Raw genomic sequence first — 16,330 nt, 5'->3', positions numbered from 1 at the left:
CATAACAAACTCAACTGTTTGATGTGGCAGTAATAGGATTTCATCACTGTAAAAAGAAGCAGGGAGATGTCTAAGCAGCTCATTATCAGTGGTCCCTCTCCTGTGATGAGTGAGATGGTATGGAAAGAAGATAACAATATGCTTGTACTCTAGGTCCATTTTTTATTCTATGTACCTGTGAGTAGCCAGCCACTGGAGACACATTCTCAATATGGGTTTGTGCCTGGGGTTATATGAATATGCTTAGTGAATAGATTCACAGATTTATTCTCTTTACTTCTTTGGGTAGAAGATGGAGGATATCTTTCATAAGACAGGTATTTTATTTGAATTTGGATTTTTGTCAATGGAAATCTTAAACAGAACCAACTGATAACAGCTTTAATCTCTTGGAGCTCCTTTGTGAGATAAGAGTGTAGGCAGTAGTATGAATACTCCATGCTAGTGCTGGGCCTGGCTTTAGCCAGTTCCCAGACTACTGCTCAGCTCCTAAGACCACCCTACTCAAGTGTGTGTGTCCAAGCACTGCCTCCTTCTCAGCAACAACTAACAGTCACCAAGGTGCCAGCTAGTATGTCTTCATGTCATGTTCTAGACAGTTCACTCATGCTTCTTCCAGACCATCCTTTCCAGGAGAAGCAGGTGAGGACTGAGGAATGTTGCACACCTGTTAACCATTTACTTAATGCACACGTGTCTAGACAGATAGCTCCTTAAGCTCAGTTCATTTTTGTAAAGGCCAAAGGGCACTGATTTGTCCTGGGCATGATAGGAAGAAGCCGTGTGCTGTCGGAATTGCTTGTGTCATCGTTTTGGCTTAAGATTCAGCAGTTGAGGATAATCACATCAGACATGAGAATGAAGAGACCCTGAAGACCATGATTCGTTCATTCCATACGATGTACTGACCTGCAAAATGCAAGATGTGCATAAAATGAACAACTGTCACTCACATTTATCTTGCTACTGGCTAAATGTAGTATTATGTGCTTTACCTACATAGTGTCATTTACTCCCTAAATGAGTCTAGGGGGTGGACATTCCACTTAAAGAATTGCATAAGGTGGAGCCAGTAAGCCGACTCCGCTGTAAAAGAGTTGGCTACACAAGCCTTGCCACCTGAGTTCAGTCCCCCAAATTCATGTAAATGTGGGACGAGTGAACTGACTCCACAAAGTTGTCCTCTGGCCTCCTCAGATAGACCACACACACACACACACACACACACACACACACACACACACACACACACACACACACACAATAGTAATAGTAGTGGATACATTGTTTTTCATTAAAGAATTATATAGGATGAATATGACCAGAGTACAACTGTATGAAAATGTCGCAGTGAAACCCCTTATGTTGTTCTCTAACAAAGATAAGAAGGAAGGGAGTCGACAGAGTAATTGTTAGAATTACTGACCCTCTCTACTCATTCAGTCCAGAAAATCAACAGACAGAGTAATTGTTAGAATTACTGACCCTCTCTACTCATTCAGTCCAGAAAATCAACAGAACCTCTGACACATCATTTTCCTCCAACCAAGTTAACCAAATCCCGTGTTTCTGGATTTCAACAGTACATAAAACTGCTAGATCCTAAAATTAAAAAATAAGTAAATAAAATAGTACTTAAGACATCCACTCTACTCCCACAATCCCACAGTTCAAGGGAGATTGTGGTGGCACTTTAGAGAGAAGGGGGTGAGTCACGCCGACCGCAGGTAAGGACGTCTTCTCGGAATAGGTGGTGTTTTGGTTGACCACTGAAGGATAAGTAATATTTACTCTTCCAAACAAAGGAGTAGGGCTTCCAAAGAAAAGGAAAACCCAAGCAGAGGCAATAAAAGCCTGGGCTGCATCCATGGCGTAAGCATGGCTGTAAAGGGAGATGTGGGTTGAAGAGGAGTTAGGGAGTTAGCGGTAAAGGGAACGGCCACTGTTGTAATAATACCATCTGCCTTCACATTCAGGTGCATGGTTGGCTATGTGAATGCCAGCTTGTCTGTGTTCCGAATTTCTGACTTTGAAAACCGGTCTGAGCCAGAGTCTGATGGCAGTGAGTTCTCAGGCACTCCTCTGAAGTACTGCAGGTGAGTGTGAACCTCAGCGTGCTGAACTGGCTCTAGCCCGGAAAGGTCTTGCTGACAACCCTTCCTGCTGACTTTGAAGCAGTAGGTCTCAGAATCAAAATAGACTATATGAAAAAAAATATATTTTCAGTAAAAGAAAAAAACACCCAGTGTTTGGGCAGAAAATGTCTTAAAATTTTTTTTCAGTTTTTACTTTTTTATTCATTTTTTAAAATTTCATTCCTGTATATAATGCATGCCGATTATTCTTTTTTTTTTTTTATTTTGCAATACAATTCAGTTCTACATATCAGCCACGGATTCCCTTGTTCTCCCCCCTCCCGCCCCCCTCACCTTCCCCCCAGCCCACCCCCCATTCCCACCTCCTCCAGGGCAAAGCCTTCCCCGCGGACTGAGATCAACCTGGTAGACTCAGTCCAGGTAGGTCCAGTCCCCTCCTCCCAGGCCAAGCCAAGCGACCCTGCATAGGCCCCAGGTTTCAAACAGCCAACTCATGCAATGAGCACAGGACCCGGTCCCACTGCCTGGATGCCTCCCAAACAGATCAAGCCAATCAACTGTCTCACCCATTCAGAGGGCCTGATACAAATAGCCAAACGAATGGAAACACATGAACTATGAACCAATGGCTGAGGGGTCACCAAATGTCTTAAAATTTTTAGTTGAGTGTACACATGATTAATGTAGTAACTAGGCTCTGGCAAACCAAGGGTGAATATAATTTATATTTCCTGCCCAGAAAACCACACTTCAGAGAGAGAATAAAGGTAACCAAAGACATCATGGAACATGTCACAACAGCAATATAAATTATGTGATTTGCTTATTTTTTGTTGTTTGGTTTTTGTTGTTGTTTTTCAAGCAAGGTTTCTCTGTGTAGCCCAAGCTGTCCCGGAACTCACTCTGTAGACCAGGCTGGCCTTGAACTCCCTCTGCCTCCTGAGTGCTGGGATTAAAGGCGTACGCCATCACCATCGGGCTTAATTTTTAATAGAAAATGAATAACAAAAACAAAACAGTGTTTCTCAATCCTGAGGGCATTAAAATCACCTGCTGATTTTTTTTTTTTTTTACTAGTTCTGGGAGCATTTCATCCAATATAATTTGATCAGATTCACTCCCTGCCCTATTCACCCCCTTCCTCTTCCCATTCCATTTTGTGCCCTCTTTTCTCTTTTTAGCTCATCGAGTCCAACGTGTGCTGCCCACACACTGCTGGCCATGTGGCCTTCCACTGGAGCATGGTCCACCGACGAGGGGCCACACCCTTAAAGAAAACTGACTGTCCTTCCAGCACGTATCCATTGCCAGTAGCTTCTCGCTTAAGGGTTGGACTTCATGTCCACCTCCCCCATCCCTCTTTTGTCTGCCTTGAGCTTCTGTAGTTGTGTCACGAACACTGTGAACGCACAAGGGCAACTGCCTTGCTGTGTCCAGAAAGCACGTTTCCCTGTAGTCATCCACCTCCGCCGCCGCCGACTTTCACAGTCTTTCCACCCTGGTCCGCAATGACCCTTGAGCTTTGGGAGGAGGGTGTAGAATATAAATGTCCCTCTTAGAGTGGAGCATTCTCTAAGTATCTTACTCTCTGAATCACGACAAATCGTGGGTCTCTGTGTTAATCACCATCTACTGCAAAAAAGAAACTTCTTTTATCAGGGCTGAGAAATGTGCTAATCTATAGTTACAAGTATAAATTATTAGGAGTCCATTTAAGAGTATCCCCACTTAGCAGAAAAATAGTAGTAGGTTCTCCCCACTAGGGCCTATGACCTGTCTAGCCATAGGTTCTTGGCCATATAACAGTGCCAGGTACGGATTTCAGGTTGTGGAACAGGCCTTAATTCCGATCAGAAGTGGTTCATTACTCCCGTGACATTTATACCGCTATTGCACCGGTGGGCATGGCTTACCAGGCCAGTTATTATTGTAACGAAAAGAGCTCACAGCTGGGTAAAAGCAATAGTTTACTCTTCCAGTGGTATGCACAGCACCTCTCAGCACCATTGGGATAAAGTCAGCACCAGCTTGATTTATCCATGTTCCGTGAGTCAAATATTTGGTGTCTTCCACAAGAGGGTCTTACTGTTAGGTTCTGGAGGGCACCCAAGAGCACTGACAGTAGCCTGTAATGTTTGAGGATCTATGGGACCTTGCCGACTAACAGCTCCAAAAAGGATAACTCATTTGGACTTTTTATTTGTTAGCTCGTGGTGTCTAGTAGGGATATTTTCGCCACATTAACTAACACTAAAGACCTTTCAAATTTTTGTATGGAAACCTCGTAAAATATACATATACGCATATATAAAAGAGTTTAAATGGATTCAACTGGAGAATTTTAAATCCTTCTCTATTTCAGACTGTGACTCAAAACAACTAATCTCCAGGTGATTTGACTGACAGCCACTGAGGACACTTGACCTTGTTCTGCCTTTCTTTATCTCTTGCCCACACTGTGTAGTACTGTGCTTTGAAAAGACCCATGGATAGAAGAGCAGAGTACTCATTGATTGTAGCTTGTTCCTCTGCAACACATGCTCATGTGCTCTAAAAGGAAATTAAACTATACCTCCAAGTATTTGTACAATAATAATGTATGAAGAGTTTACTGGGGACCTAATATGTGTTGAGAATTATTACTTTGTTTAATAATAATACTAACCTCCTATGGTAGGTGGTATTCACCTATTTGGCAGATGATAGGACTCCTGACTTTCGTGGTAGCATTCCTCTAAGAAGCCTCACAGCAAAGGTGCCATAAGGGCATGGCTGTGACACTCCCATGTGTCACACTGGCCTGGAAATGACGCTTAGGGTAGAGACTAAAAGTGAGGTTCAGCATTGTTCCCTCTCGAGTTAGTAAACATCCTCCATGGATAGGAATTTTCAGCTTTCTGTGAGCCACAGTCTGATAATCTTTCTTTTACATTAGCCTCTCAATGACTCACTATAAAGTAACACACTTGCCCATTGTGTGTCCTTCGCCTTTCATTATTTTGTTTTCTTCTTTTTTCAGAGACATGAAAAGAGGGATGTATACTAGATGTTAGTACCTAACATCAAAATTTATTTGCTTAGTCCCAGAATGAAACACCAGACCTGATACTGCAGAAACTCCTTTGGCCTGTGAGGCTAAGTCACACTTTGCTTACCATGTAGACAACAGACGCAAAAACCCAGTGACCTGTGCATGCTCAGCTCTAAGAAGACAAAAGATCATGTGAGAAGCTAGATGGGCCCCACTGCTAGGCAGCAACCACATACTATTGCCCTCTAAGCCCCAAATTAACTAAGCAAAGTCCATTAACTCTCAGGTTTCATCATGCATTGTATCTCCACCTCCTATACTGATGGAGAGGTCATAGGAAGATATAATAGATAGGACCTAGTCCTGCACTGGATCTTGCTGAAGCCTGGGGGTGGAGAGGGGATGCAAACAAGCAATAGTACTTGGTGTTTTCTTAGAGTCTTCCCTGTGTTTCCAAACCATGTCACAAATAAAATAATTTAGCATGCACTATTACATGCATATAGCAGTCTAAGAAGAAAAGAAGGAAATGAAATTAAAAGTATTATATTTTAATTTAAAGACCATTTGGTAGACGTGGGATGAAGGGCAGTTGTTGAAGTACTTGACTTGCACAAATGAAACCCTGGGTTCAGTCTCCAACAGCACAAAAACTAGGTGTGATGACACACTTGCATCAGTACTCGGGAGGTGGAGGCAGGAAAGTCAGAAGTTCAAGGTCACCCTTGGTCACATAGTGAACTGGAGGCTAACCCACCTCAAAAAAAAATAGGTAAAAAGGTTTACTTCTAAAACCTTTTTGTTACTTAAAAATAAGATAAAGTGCAGAACACTTTTCATTTTTTTGCTTCCTATTTTATGTCTAGCTGTCCATAATAAAATAAATTACCTTTCACAATTACTAACACAAATAGGACTATCTTCATTTAAGTTGTGATCATTTTGTTTAATGTTTTTTTAATTTTTTTCTGAAACAATATTTTCATATTTCTTCATATCTTTCAATTGCAAGAGAAATGCGCACATATGTCTGTAAAACACATATACACATTCATCATGGATGTTAGAATTCTTTTCTCAGTCATGTATCAGGTGATGCACCTGAACTGGCTCCCAGCTTGAAAACATCAGAACATACTATTAAATTTTTAAAATACCTTCTCAAGTGGATCAGTGGCCTGGAAAAAAAATGGTTTCCTAAAACCAAAACCAAGTGGATAAAGAGCCAAGATTACACAAGAGTATTACGACCAACTATTACCCAAAGACAATTTGTTGAACTAGGAAGAATTACGCTTTGTTTTAAGGCTTCCCACGGGTAGGGAAGTTTGAAGAAAATAGAAAAGTGGCAAGCCTATGAGTAATTCTAAACATATACTACATAGAACAACTATAATATAGTCACACTACAACATTGTCTACTGTACAGTAGTGAAAATAAGCAAGTTACAGGCAACATAACCATAAATAAAAAAAGCAAGCTTCAGAAAACTGTGTAAGATGTAACATATTTCAAGGATTAGAGAGATCGCTCAGCAGTAAAGAATGCATACTGCTCTTGAAGAGGACCTGGGTTTGGTTCTCAGCACCCACATTGGGTGGCTCACAACCATCTGTAACTCCACCTTTAGTGGATCTGAAGCCTTCTTATGGGCTGTGGGCTCCTGCACTCACATATGTATGTTGTCTTACACACACACATACACACACACACACACACACACACACACACACACACACACACACACAAACACATAATTAAAAATTAAAAAATAAATCTTTCTTGAAGGTATAATATCCTTACGTCAAGATCAAAAGTAAATAGAATAATAGTCTCACAAATGTACAAGCAAATATATGTATCGGTTACTTTCCTGTTGCTGTGATGAAATATAATTACCAAAAGCAACTTAGAAAAGAGATCATTTTGGCTTATGGTTCCAGAGGCATGCCAGCAGGAGCTCAAAGCTGGCTGATCACATCTCACCCGTGCACAGGAACCAGAAAGAGCAATCAGGAAGTAGGGCAAGGTTATAAGCCTGCAGAGCCCATCCCCAGTGACACACCTCCTCTAGCAAGGCTCCACCTCCTAAAAGTTCCTTAACCTCCCCAAACAGCATCACCAACTGGGGACCAATTGTTCAAATACATGAGCCTATGGGAGGTAGTTCTCATTCAAATTACCACTGCATATATCAATGATAAAAATGAAATTAAGTAAGAGGAATGAAACGAAGTGAGAGCATGGAGGAAATGTCAAATAAATTATTAAAAGAGACTTATAATGAACCAGTAAGTTTAATTATAAATCAGGAATTATGGGCAGGCCAATTCTGTGCACCTAAGGGCCCCATAATGTTATGTATAGGTGAAAAGGATCAAAACAATCAAGATACTTTTGAAGAAATAGTAATAAAAAAGATGTATCTTATGCTAAGACACAATATATAGTAATTAATGTGGCAGTGTCGTGGTAACAGAAGTAGAAAATGATATAGAATTGAGAATTCAAAGTTATATTACATAATAACTAAGAAACAATAGGAAGGAAATACATATAACTACGTTCTGTTTATATTAAATGCAAAGGAGAAAAGGTAAGCATAATTTTACTTAGGAAAGCCCTACACAGAGAGTGAAACTGAAAATCAACAAGAGGATGGTTGTCATGGAAATTAGAATAGTTGCAGTGTTTTAGGGTGCCTGGGAATGCCAACAAGACACCTCTATACCACTGCCCCTGTCTTGTGCTTGTCTCAGCTAGGAGTCCACTTGGTTTATTTTTTTTTTCAGAGGTATCACTATAATTTTCACAGTTTAAAAACGGGACTAGAGTAACTCCCGCTGATGCTAGGAAAATCATGTTTTCAGGACAGTCATTCATTTCTTGAGAAACAGAGGCAGCTTTGGGGATGCATTTTAGCAAAAGGGAAAACTAGTGTCAGAGAAGAGGCATCCAGTCACGTGACAAATCAATAATACCACATCAGAAGCAGAGCAGCAGGGCTGAGGCGGATCTCAAGGCTAGAGCAGAGAGCCCAAGTTCTTGTCATAAGGAATCTCTAGCACCCAGAACAAAAATAGAAACAGGGCATAAACAGCATCTGAGCTTGGCATAGAACAAGTTTTGTAGGGTCAAGGGTAGGCAAAGGCATAGCTCAGAGCATTTCAACAATAATCTGCAAATCCAGAGTACAAAAGAGAATCTGGCCGGGTCATGGTGGCGCACGCCTGTAATCCCAGCACTCGGGAGGCAGAGCAAGGCGGATCTCTGTGAGTTCGAGGCCAGCCTGGGCTACAAAGTGAGTTCCAAAGTGAGTTCCAGGAAAGGTACCAAAAACTACACAGAGAAACCCTGTCTCGGAAAAAAAAAAAAAAAAAAAAAAAGAGAGAGAGAGAGAGAATCTGGAGGTTTAGACTAGTGTGAAACAGAAAGGAACTAATTTTATTGGTATGGACAACTGATACCCAGAAAATAATTCTGCAAATTCTGTTGTGGATACTGATGTGAAAAAAATAAAGTTTAAGAAGTCAAAAAAATGACGCTGCAAAGAATTTTAAGTCTAGCCTTTCATAAATATAGTTTTGCCTGATTAGCCATAAGGATAATAAAAGGTATTTGTGTTTTTCTTCTAGAATATCTCCTGGAGTATTTCTGAAATACTAGTGCCTGAAAATGAGCAGAGAAATTACTTGATCCCTGACTATTAGGTAGCTCAGGAAAAGTAAATGAAGTTTAGGATAATCTGTGCAAAATTTAGTCCTGAACAAAGTTCTTCTTCCTGGAATTCAGTGCACAATTCTTGGACCATCTAAGTCAGATGAATAACCACGTATTAGACAGTGGAAATTTAAGTGCTCTGCCTAATCCCTATCACCACAGAGAGAACCAACAATTTGGAGGCATCAAGGCATTCACTCAATTTCAGCACAAATTATTCATTATAAGTATCACTCTAGTGATAAAAACTTCATGGTATATCATCACTACACACCCAAAGGCACTAATAATAGTCAATATGATGATTATGATGGTGATAATCATGACCACAAATACTGTTTCAGGTCCTTGATATATTTCAAGCATAATCTTTATAGCAACTTATTCTGGATCATCTATAAATTAGTACTGATCCCAAGGTCAGACGTTAGACTCCATCTTTTACAAAAACTTGAAAAATCGTAACTTTTATTCAGACAAGGTGATTCTGTGCATCTGTACATCAGAAATGTTCAAACAACATTACATCCAGATCATTCTAAAATTCTGTAACAAAAAGAAGACTGAGTTCAAAATGCATGAAAACTTTATGACGTTGGAGTCACTTTTCAATAGTGGCAGTAGTGATGGTAATGGTAACAATGACATGTACTTGTGTAAATTAAAGTTCCCAGGACAATGCCTGACCCCAAATAGGTGTTCAACAAACACATGTGCAGTCCAATATCAATTCAAATGTTAGAGACTGAGGTTGTAGGAGGAAAGACTTGTTAATGGCAAGCAGCAGAAATCCCATGTAAATTGACAGGCACAAACAGAAATGTATTGTTTTCGGCAACTGGGAGCATCAAGAAGCCATACTAAGTCTTTTTCAATAATAACTGAGGGCTAACAATTGGTCACAGTCAGCAGACTATTATCTCTACTGCTCCATTTTGTTCTATTTTCATTCTCTAGCATGTTCTCTCCCTCTCTCCCTCCCTCCTTCCCTGCCACCCCATATAATTTGTGATAGGTCCTGGAAGTTCTGTGGACTGCGCACTTAGCGATAATTCATTTAATAATAGTTCTAATGGACATCCTGGTGATGAGTCACAAAATTTTTGAGCTGAGGTTGAGGAAGAGGTAAATCCTACCCAACCCCATGGGTAATTACCCAGAGAAGAGTTATATTCTTTTTTGGGGGGAGAGGTGGTTCAAGACAGGGTTTCTCTGTGTAGTCCTGGCTGTCCTGGTATTTGTTCTGTAGACCAGGCTGGCCTCGAACTCACAGAGACCTGCCTGCCTGCCTGCCTGCCTCTGCCTCCCAAGTGCTGGGATTAAAGGCCTGTGGCACCACCTCCCAGCTAGAAGAGTTATCCTTTTACCAAATGAAGAGATGCTGGACAAACAAAGCAACAGACGTCTAGCATGGAGAAAGTTTTTGTTTGTTTGTTTTCAAAATTTATTCCCATGTATAAAGACTACATAGTGAAAATGGAAGATATCTGAGGACCTGAAGAATCAGAGTTGGAATGTAACACCCTCCTGTGTTTATAGATATCGGGACTACCGGGACCCTCCCCATTCACTGGCACCCTATGGCTACACACTGCAGTTCTGGCATGTCCTAGCAGCCCGGCTGGCTTTTATCATTGTGTTTGAGGTGAGTTTTCTCAAACAGTTCCTTTATTTCCTTTGGCGCAATGAAGTCACTTGGAGTAATAAGTAAATACGTGGCAGAGACTTTCAGCACAAAGACCGACTTTCTAAAGTAGCATGGCTGTATACTGTGGCCTCTTTTTCAGCTTTTTTTTCCTTAATTGGAATGTTTGAATTTCCCAAGAAAAGTTTCAGAGTTTCTCAGTAACATATCAGGAATCATAGGTCCTACATTTAATATTCTAACCTTTAAGAGAAATGCAGTTTTCCCATCCCCACCTGCAGAGGTACTGTGTCATCCTGTTCATGATGTCCTTTTCACAAGCCTTCCAGGATGGTACAGGGGCTCACAGACTGTCTGGAAGACATTGAACTTGATACCACACCTGTTGCCTCTGTGTACATCACCACTTCATTACTTAAGCACTGATTACTGAAGAGTCAAAATAGACTTAGAAAGTACAATCTTCCTGGCAATTGTTTGTATTGTGTTTCAATAAAAATACATCAGCTATTTTCTTTCAGGCTTTTAGGAAATTGTCTATTTCTGTGACTCCAAGTCAATTCCATCTCTCATCACATGTATTGGAGCCACATTCATGCATATCACAGATGCCTTTTTTTGGACTGGAAGTTTCTTCAAACGTTGAAACAGTTCTATCATCGCTTTGCCCTCTCACTCCAGAAAGCCAAGGGAAGATGATACTAAGTTCTTCTCCTCTGGAAATTGACTAATGGATGGCTCAGTCCCTCTTTTTAAACATCATTGCTGTGTTTGTTTGTCTGCGTGTGCACGTGCGTGTATGCCAATGCCAATGTGAGTGTGTGGAGGCCAGGGGGCAACCTGTTGTGGCAGTCAATTCTTTCATTCCACCATGTGGATCTGGGGGATGGAGTTCAGTTTGTCAGGCTTGGTGGAGAGCATCTTTACTCAGTGAGCCATCTTACTACCCTCGGTCCCACCTTAAAGAAGATGTTTTCTGTGTGTGGTGGTGCACACCTTTAATCCCAACACTCAGGAGGCAGAGGCAGGAAGATCTCTGAGTTCTAGGTCAGCCTGGTCTAGGTAGAGATTTCTGGGCCAGTGAGACTCTGTCTATAAATAAATAAGAAGTAGATATGCTTAGCCTAACATGGTCTTCATTTTTTTTTCAAACTAAGGGAGAAAGGGTGCCATGGAGATGGCCCTGCAGGTAAAATGCCTATGTGCAAGCATGAGAGTCTGCATTTGGATGCCCAGCGCCAATGTAAAAGCTAGGCGAGGTGGCACACACCTGTAATCCCAGCCTGGGGAGAAGTGAACAGGTGGATTCCAGGGGCTCGCTGATCAATCACTCTAGCACAAACAGCTCCAGTTTCAGTGAGAGACCCTGTCAACAAAAACTAAGGTGAAATATGGTAGAGGAAGACTCCCGACACTGACCACTAGCCTCTGCATGCATACATAATAGCAAACACATCTGCCTACACACACACACCATACATTAAAATACATACATACATACATACATACATACATACATACATACATACATACGGGGTAATATTAAACTACTAAATGGCTATTCATTTAGAACTTTCCGTATCCTTTTTGTATATTCCTTAAAACACTAGAAGTATGCAGAAAAGCCTCTTGATTTGGTAGAATTCTGTGCCATCTATGTGACGGTGAGTTTGTTTTTGAAAACTGAAGAACCTTTTTGCTATCCTTCAGCACAGCTTTATTGTTACTAAGTAGCTTAGAATTATAGGGACCCTTATTCACACTGTCATCTGGTAGTTCACGGGTCACCAGGATACAGACAGACAAAGATGACCACGACTCTAGATTTCCAACCATTTGCATTTCAGGTAGAGAAGGTATGGCACTTTCCCAAAAAGAGAACATTTCTTCCTGAAATGACCATTTCCCTAGGCCCATGGGTGACTCTCACTGGCAAGGTTTGTAAAGAAAATTAAGTAGCCATCTACACAGAATTTTCGAACTAACTCTGTTTTTCACAGCATCATTTGACAGGGGAGTGAGTTGAGGCCCAGAAGAGTTAAATGCCCTGCACTCAGGTGGACAGTCGGCTCCTAAGCCATGAAGGCTGCTGAGCCAGAACTCGCTTCTGGGGTTTCTGTTTTCCTACTCTCCATTGAACATCTCTCCTCATCTTCTCCCTTCCCGCCCTGGTCCTCCTCTCTAGATGGTGTCAACAAACCAAGTTCATTTCTCACCTGGCCTCGGTCCTTTCAGTGCGTGCCTCCCCCAGCCTCACCCCACTCGCGCGTGTCCCAGAGGCGAGGCTCCACGTCCCAACTGCTCCCTCTGATTCTGCTGTGTTCTCTTGTTGTGTTTTTAGCACCTGGTGTTTTGTATAAAGCACCTCATTTCCTATCTGATACCGGACCTCCCGAAAGATCTAAGGGACCGAATGAGGAGAGAGAAGTACCTGATCCAGGAGATGATGTATGAGGCTGAGCTGGAGCGCCTCCAGAAAGAACGGAAGGAGAGGAAGAAGAATGGGAAAGCACACCACAACGAGTGGCCATGACCAGGTAGGTGACCAGTGTGCCCTGGGGGAAGCCACACTCAGGTCAGGTGAGGATCGGCTGCTTGGAACACCCAGAAACAAAATGTAGAGTTTTCACTAACAAGGGTCAAAATAGATGCTCCCCAAACCAGCTTATTTCTGTAACCATTGCAACTCGATCCTTCCTCCTACATGGTCAGGCTACCTTCTCCTTCCCTGGCAGGTTCTGGACTGGAGTCAGGGTTTTATAAGTTTTGTCAGGTACAATAAACCTTCCTCTCCCTTCTGTTCCAGCCAGGCTATTTTCATTCAATCCTCAGAGTAATGTGTCCCTTCTTTCTGGTCGAAGTCAGCATCTCCACTGTCCCATCATGGACTTCTCTCCATCAACCACTCACGTTTTCCAGATGTCTTTTTGTGCCACACCATGCCTTCTAAGAAGCTTTCCCAGACCTCTCAGCCCATTGAGACTTAACTCCTAAACTCCTCTGGTCATGACCATCCTTATTGGTGCTAAGTGCTAAGAGATACACCAATTTGTATTATTAATTTGTGTTCCTCAAAAGCTGTCATCAGGCTATCTCAATACAGTAGTGAGTTCATTGTAGTATTAATTCTTCCAGTTAGCTAGGGGTAGGCACATGGCACCTAAGAAGTATACATTCGATAATAAAAGTGGAATAGGCTGAAGCTGTATACATTGTATGGAAACTCAACAAAATCCCTACACATCCTATCAAAAAGTTCTGAAACTTTCTATAAATCAGTGACTAGCTACATAACCTTAGACAACCTAACTTCCCTGAGCCTGTGTTTCCTCTGTAATAAATTGTCTACAGGAGCCTCTGTTCTCATATTCCATGAGACTAATATTATGGGGGGGGGGAATCTTTGTTTTTTTGTGTGTGTGTGTTCTTCAATGTTTTCTTCTTTATTTGAGCAAAAACTTTGATTTTTTTTTTCCAAATTCTGCCCTCAAAGGAAAACTGAGATCCAGAGGAAAGGAATTCCCTGTTGGCTAAATTGTAACAGATATCTGCAGAGATGCATATCATTAATGGCAAAGTTGTACCACCCTTACTGCATGTTGACAGTCCCATGGGTTATTATGGCTTTGATAAGAGGCTGAACTTGGCAGAAATAAGATAGACCTAAATACCGCAGGAATAAACACCTGAACGCCCGCCCTGTATTCAGGTGCAGGATTGACTCAGGCTTCATGTAAAAATGAAATAATTCTGCCACTTCCAATATCTACTCTTTGGCTGTGACTGTAGTAAAATTACTGAACTTGTGGAAGTCTACCTATTGAACTGAGTTAATATGCAACTCAAATAAGGCAGTACATGGGTGGCATTTCCCAAGCACTAACACACCGTAGAGTCTCCAGTGTGTGTGTTACTGTTAAGCACCATGGTGTAGCCTGCTGGATTTCATGTCTGTCTTTTACTTTCTGTGTGTGGTGTGGCAGATGGACTCGGTTTCTGTGTGTTCGAAAGTAAAGAAGGAGAAGCAAGCGGTACCTTAGGGAATAAGATGTTCTGCTTTTAGCTTTTGGGGATGTTGACATATGTTCTTCCCTCGTATCCCCTGGTTCATTCTGATCACCTCCCTGGGACTTCTTTGGAGAAGAAAGGTTACGTGTATCCAGGGGCTTTGGGCAGGATGGGAAGGAGACATCTCCATAGAGAATTGCTCCTGATAGCTCCAGTGGCCATAGGCCAAGGCACAGGTCATTGTCCTTAGAGGCCAGGCTGGGCTGCAAGGCAGGTGACCCATCCTGGGGAATTCCTTCTGCCTTCACCACATGCTGCTTTCTGCCGACTTCTCCTTTTTATTTGAAAACATGGTTTTTGTCTGCCTTTATTCCCCCGCAAGAGTCAGCAGGATCCCTGTTACTTCAGATTGCCATAAAGCAGACATAATGTTTATCCTTCCCTTGCTCCGTTTGGGGTTCCAAGTTCCTGGGATGCCTTTGACACACAGTGAGTCCTCAAGCTATTGTGCACCATGACGTAGAGATGGCCTAAGTGTGTAAAATCCTGATGCCTTTTCTCTTTCCAGGTGACCGTTGATTTCCAGGCAAAAGACCTGAATTTTGTTTACGTCTCCGAGCAGTGCAAAAGCACACTCAAGTGAATGACTAGCGATGCACCCGCAGTGCATGCTGCAAGACCCCGCCATGCAGCCGCAGACAGGGCGGCAGTCAGGGGAGGACAGAGGTGGAGTCCCGCTGTCGTGAAACTATGCTGCAGTCCAGCACACAATTGCTATCTATCCATAGACCATTCTTGACCAAGCAAGCATGCACGTTATGGGCAGTTAACATTCTCAAGTTTTTAAAAACCAAGGGGGAACTTGTATACTGGGCCTGTTTTCCAGCCTGTTTGCTACCTTTTTTGCATTCTACCCCATGTGAATTTTACAGACACTGGGCTAAAAAAAAAAAAAAGGATATTTGGACACCTGGACACATTCCTAGAATGTCATCATGTCCTAATTCTACGTCACCAAATGACACAGACAAGACCCTGTTTACAACTTTTTCTTTCTTTTTTTTTTAAGTTCAGATCTTTCTGAGGAGATGATTCTATATGACCTATCTATAGCTGTATGTATGGCCATAGATGTATTTCTGGGTGTACATATGTATAGTCATGTATTCCTACATATGTACATACAAATGCAGAGGTATATAAAGTACATAGGAATTCCTTACTTGTAAATAGCCAAAAATACTGACATGAATGATGAATTTTCACATTTAAACAGTCACCAACATGAAGCCATGTTTAATGCTTGTATAATGTGATAAAATAAAATTTAAAATAAATTTATGCACATGGACTATTTTTCAGCTGGCTCTTCTGAACTTCTGTTATATTTTCTCCTTCAGGAATAAAAGGGATCGCACAGTGCAATTTTTAATGCAAGCTTTCTTACTCCCACATGCTACTTGCAAATTACTCGAGTTGTGTTTCTCTTCCTTGCCCGTCTTTTCCACCTTGCTTCCATACTGTCTTCTTGGGGTACAGAGCAAACTGCTTAAAAATCAATATGAAGAGTTTGAAAATGCCACTGGCACAGTGTAGGGGAAACAGAAAATTTAATCATCAGTACTGAGAATGCTTCTATGTCCCTGCCTGCTAAACTATTGCACTAATTCTGAAGAAGAGCCATCTGTCTGGGGAGCTGACCAGACAGGGGGAGAAATATGTTTTAATTACTCTTCTTCCAGAGATGCAGAATCTTTTAAATTTGTTTACACCATGCGTATTTGTGGTGTGCAACATTTTTTATAATCATATTATTAGCATGTAATGCT

At 41.7% G+C, this 16,330-nt stretch overlaps 1 protein-coding gene across 7 annotated transcripts in view; it reads left to right on the top strand.

The window, feature by feature from the left end:
* Positions 1–15,862, top strand: part of Ano4 (anoctamin 4) — a 397,594-nt gene extending 381,732 nt beyond the window's left edge. For 6 of the 7 annotated variants that reach the window (XM_052753067.1, XM_052753066.1, XM_052753064.1 and 3 more), the window contains 4 exons: positions 1,977–2,096; positions 10,388–10,493; positions 12,835–13,030; positions 15,070–15,862. In XM_052753067.1, coding sequence (XP_052609027.1) covers positions 1,977–2,096; positions 10,388–10,493; positions 12,835–13,026 — 418 coding nt within the window. In that variant the 3' untranslated portion in view covers positions 13,027–13,030; positions 15,070–15,862. Of the gene's footprint in view, positions 1–1,976; positions 2,097–10,387; positions 10,494–12,834; positions 13,074–15,069 lie in introns of all 7 variants that reach the window. The other variant, XM_052753065.1, reaches the window with a different exon arrangement.
* The last annotated feature ends 468 nt before the right edge of the window (positions 15,863–16,330 follow it).

Source organism: Peromyscus californicus, unplaced genomic scaffold (assembly GCF_007827085.1).
Source record: "Peromyscus californicus insignis strain IS unplaced genomic scaffold, ASM782708v3 Scaffold_24__1_contigs__length_46423439, whole genome shotgun sequence".
In the NCBI taxonomy this organism is placed as follows: Eukaryota; Metazoa; Chordata; class Mammalia; order Rodentia; family Cricetidae; genus Peromyscus; species Peromyscus californicus.
This window is presented reverse-complemented; position numbering and strand designations above follow the sequence as displayed.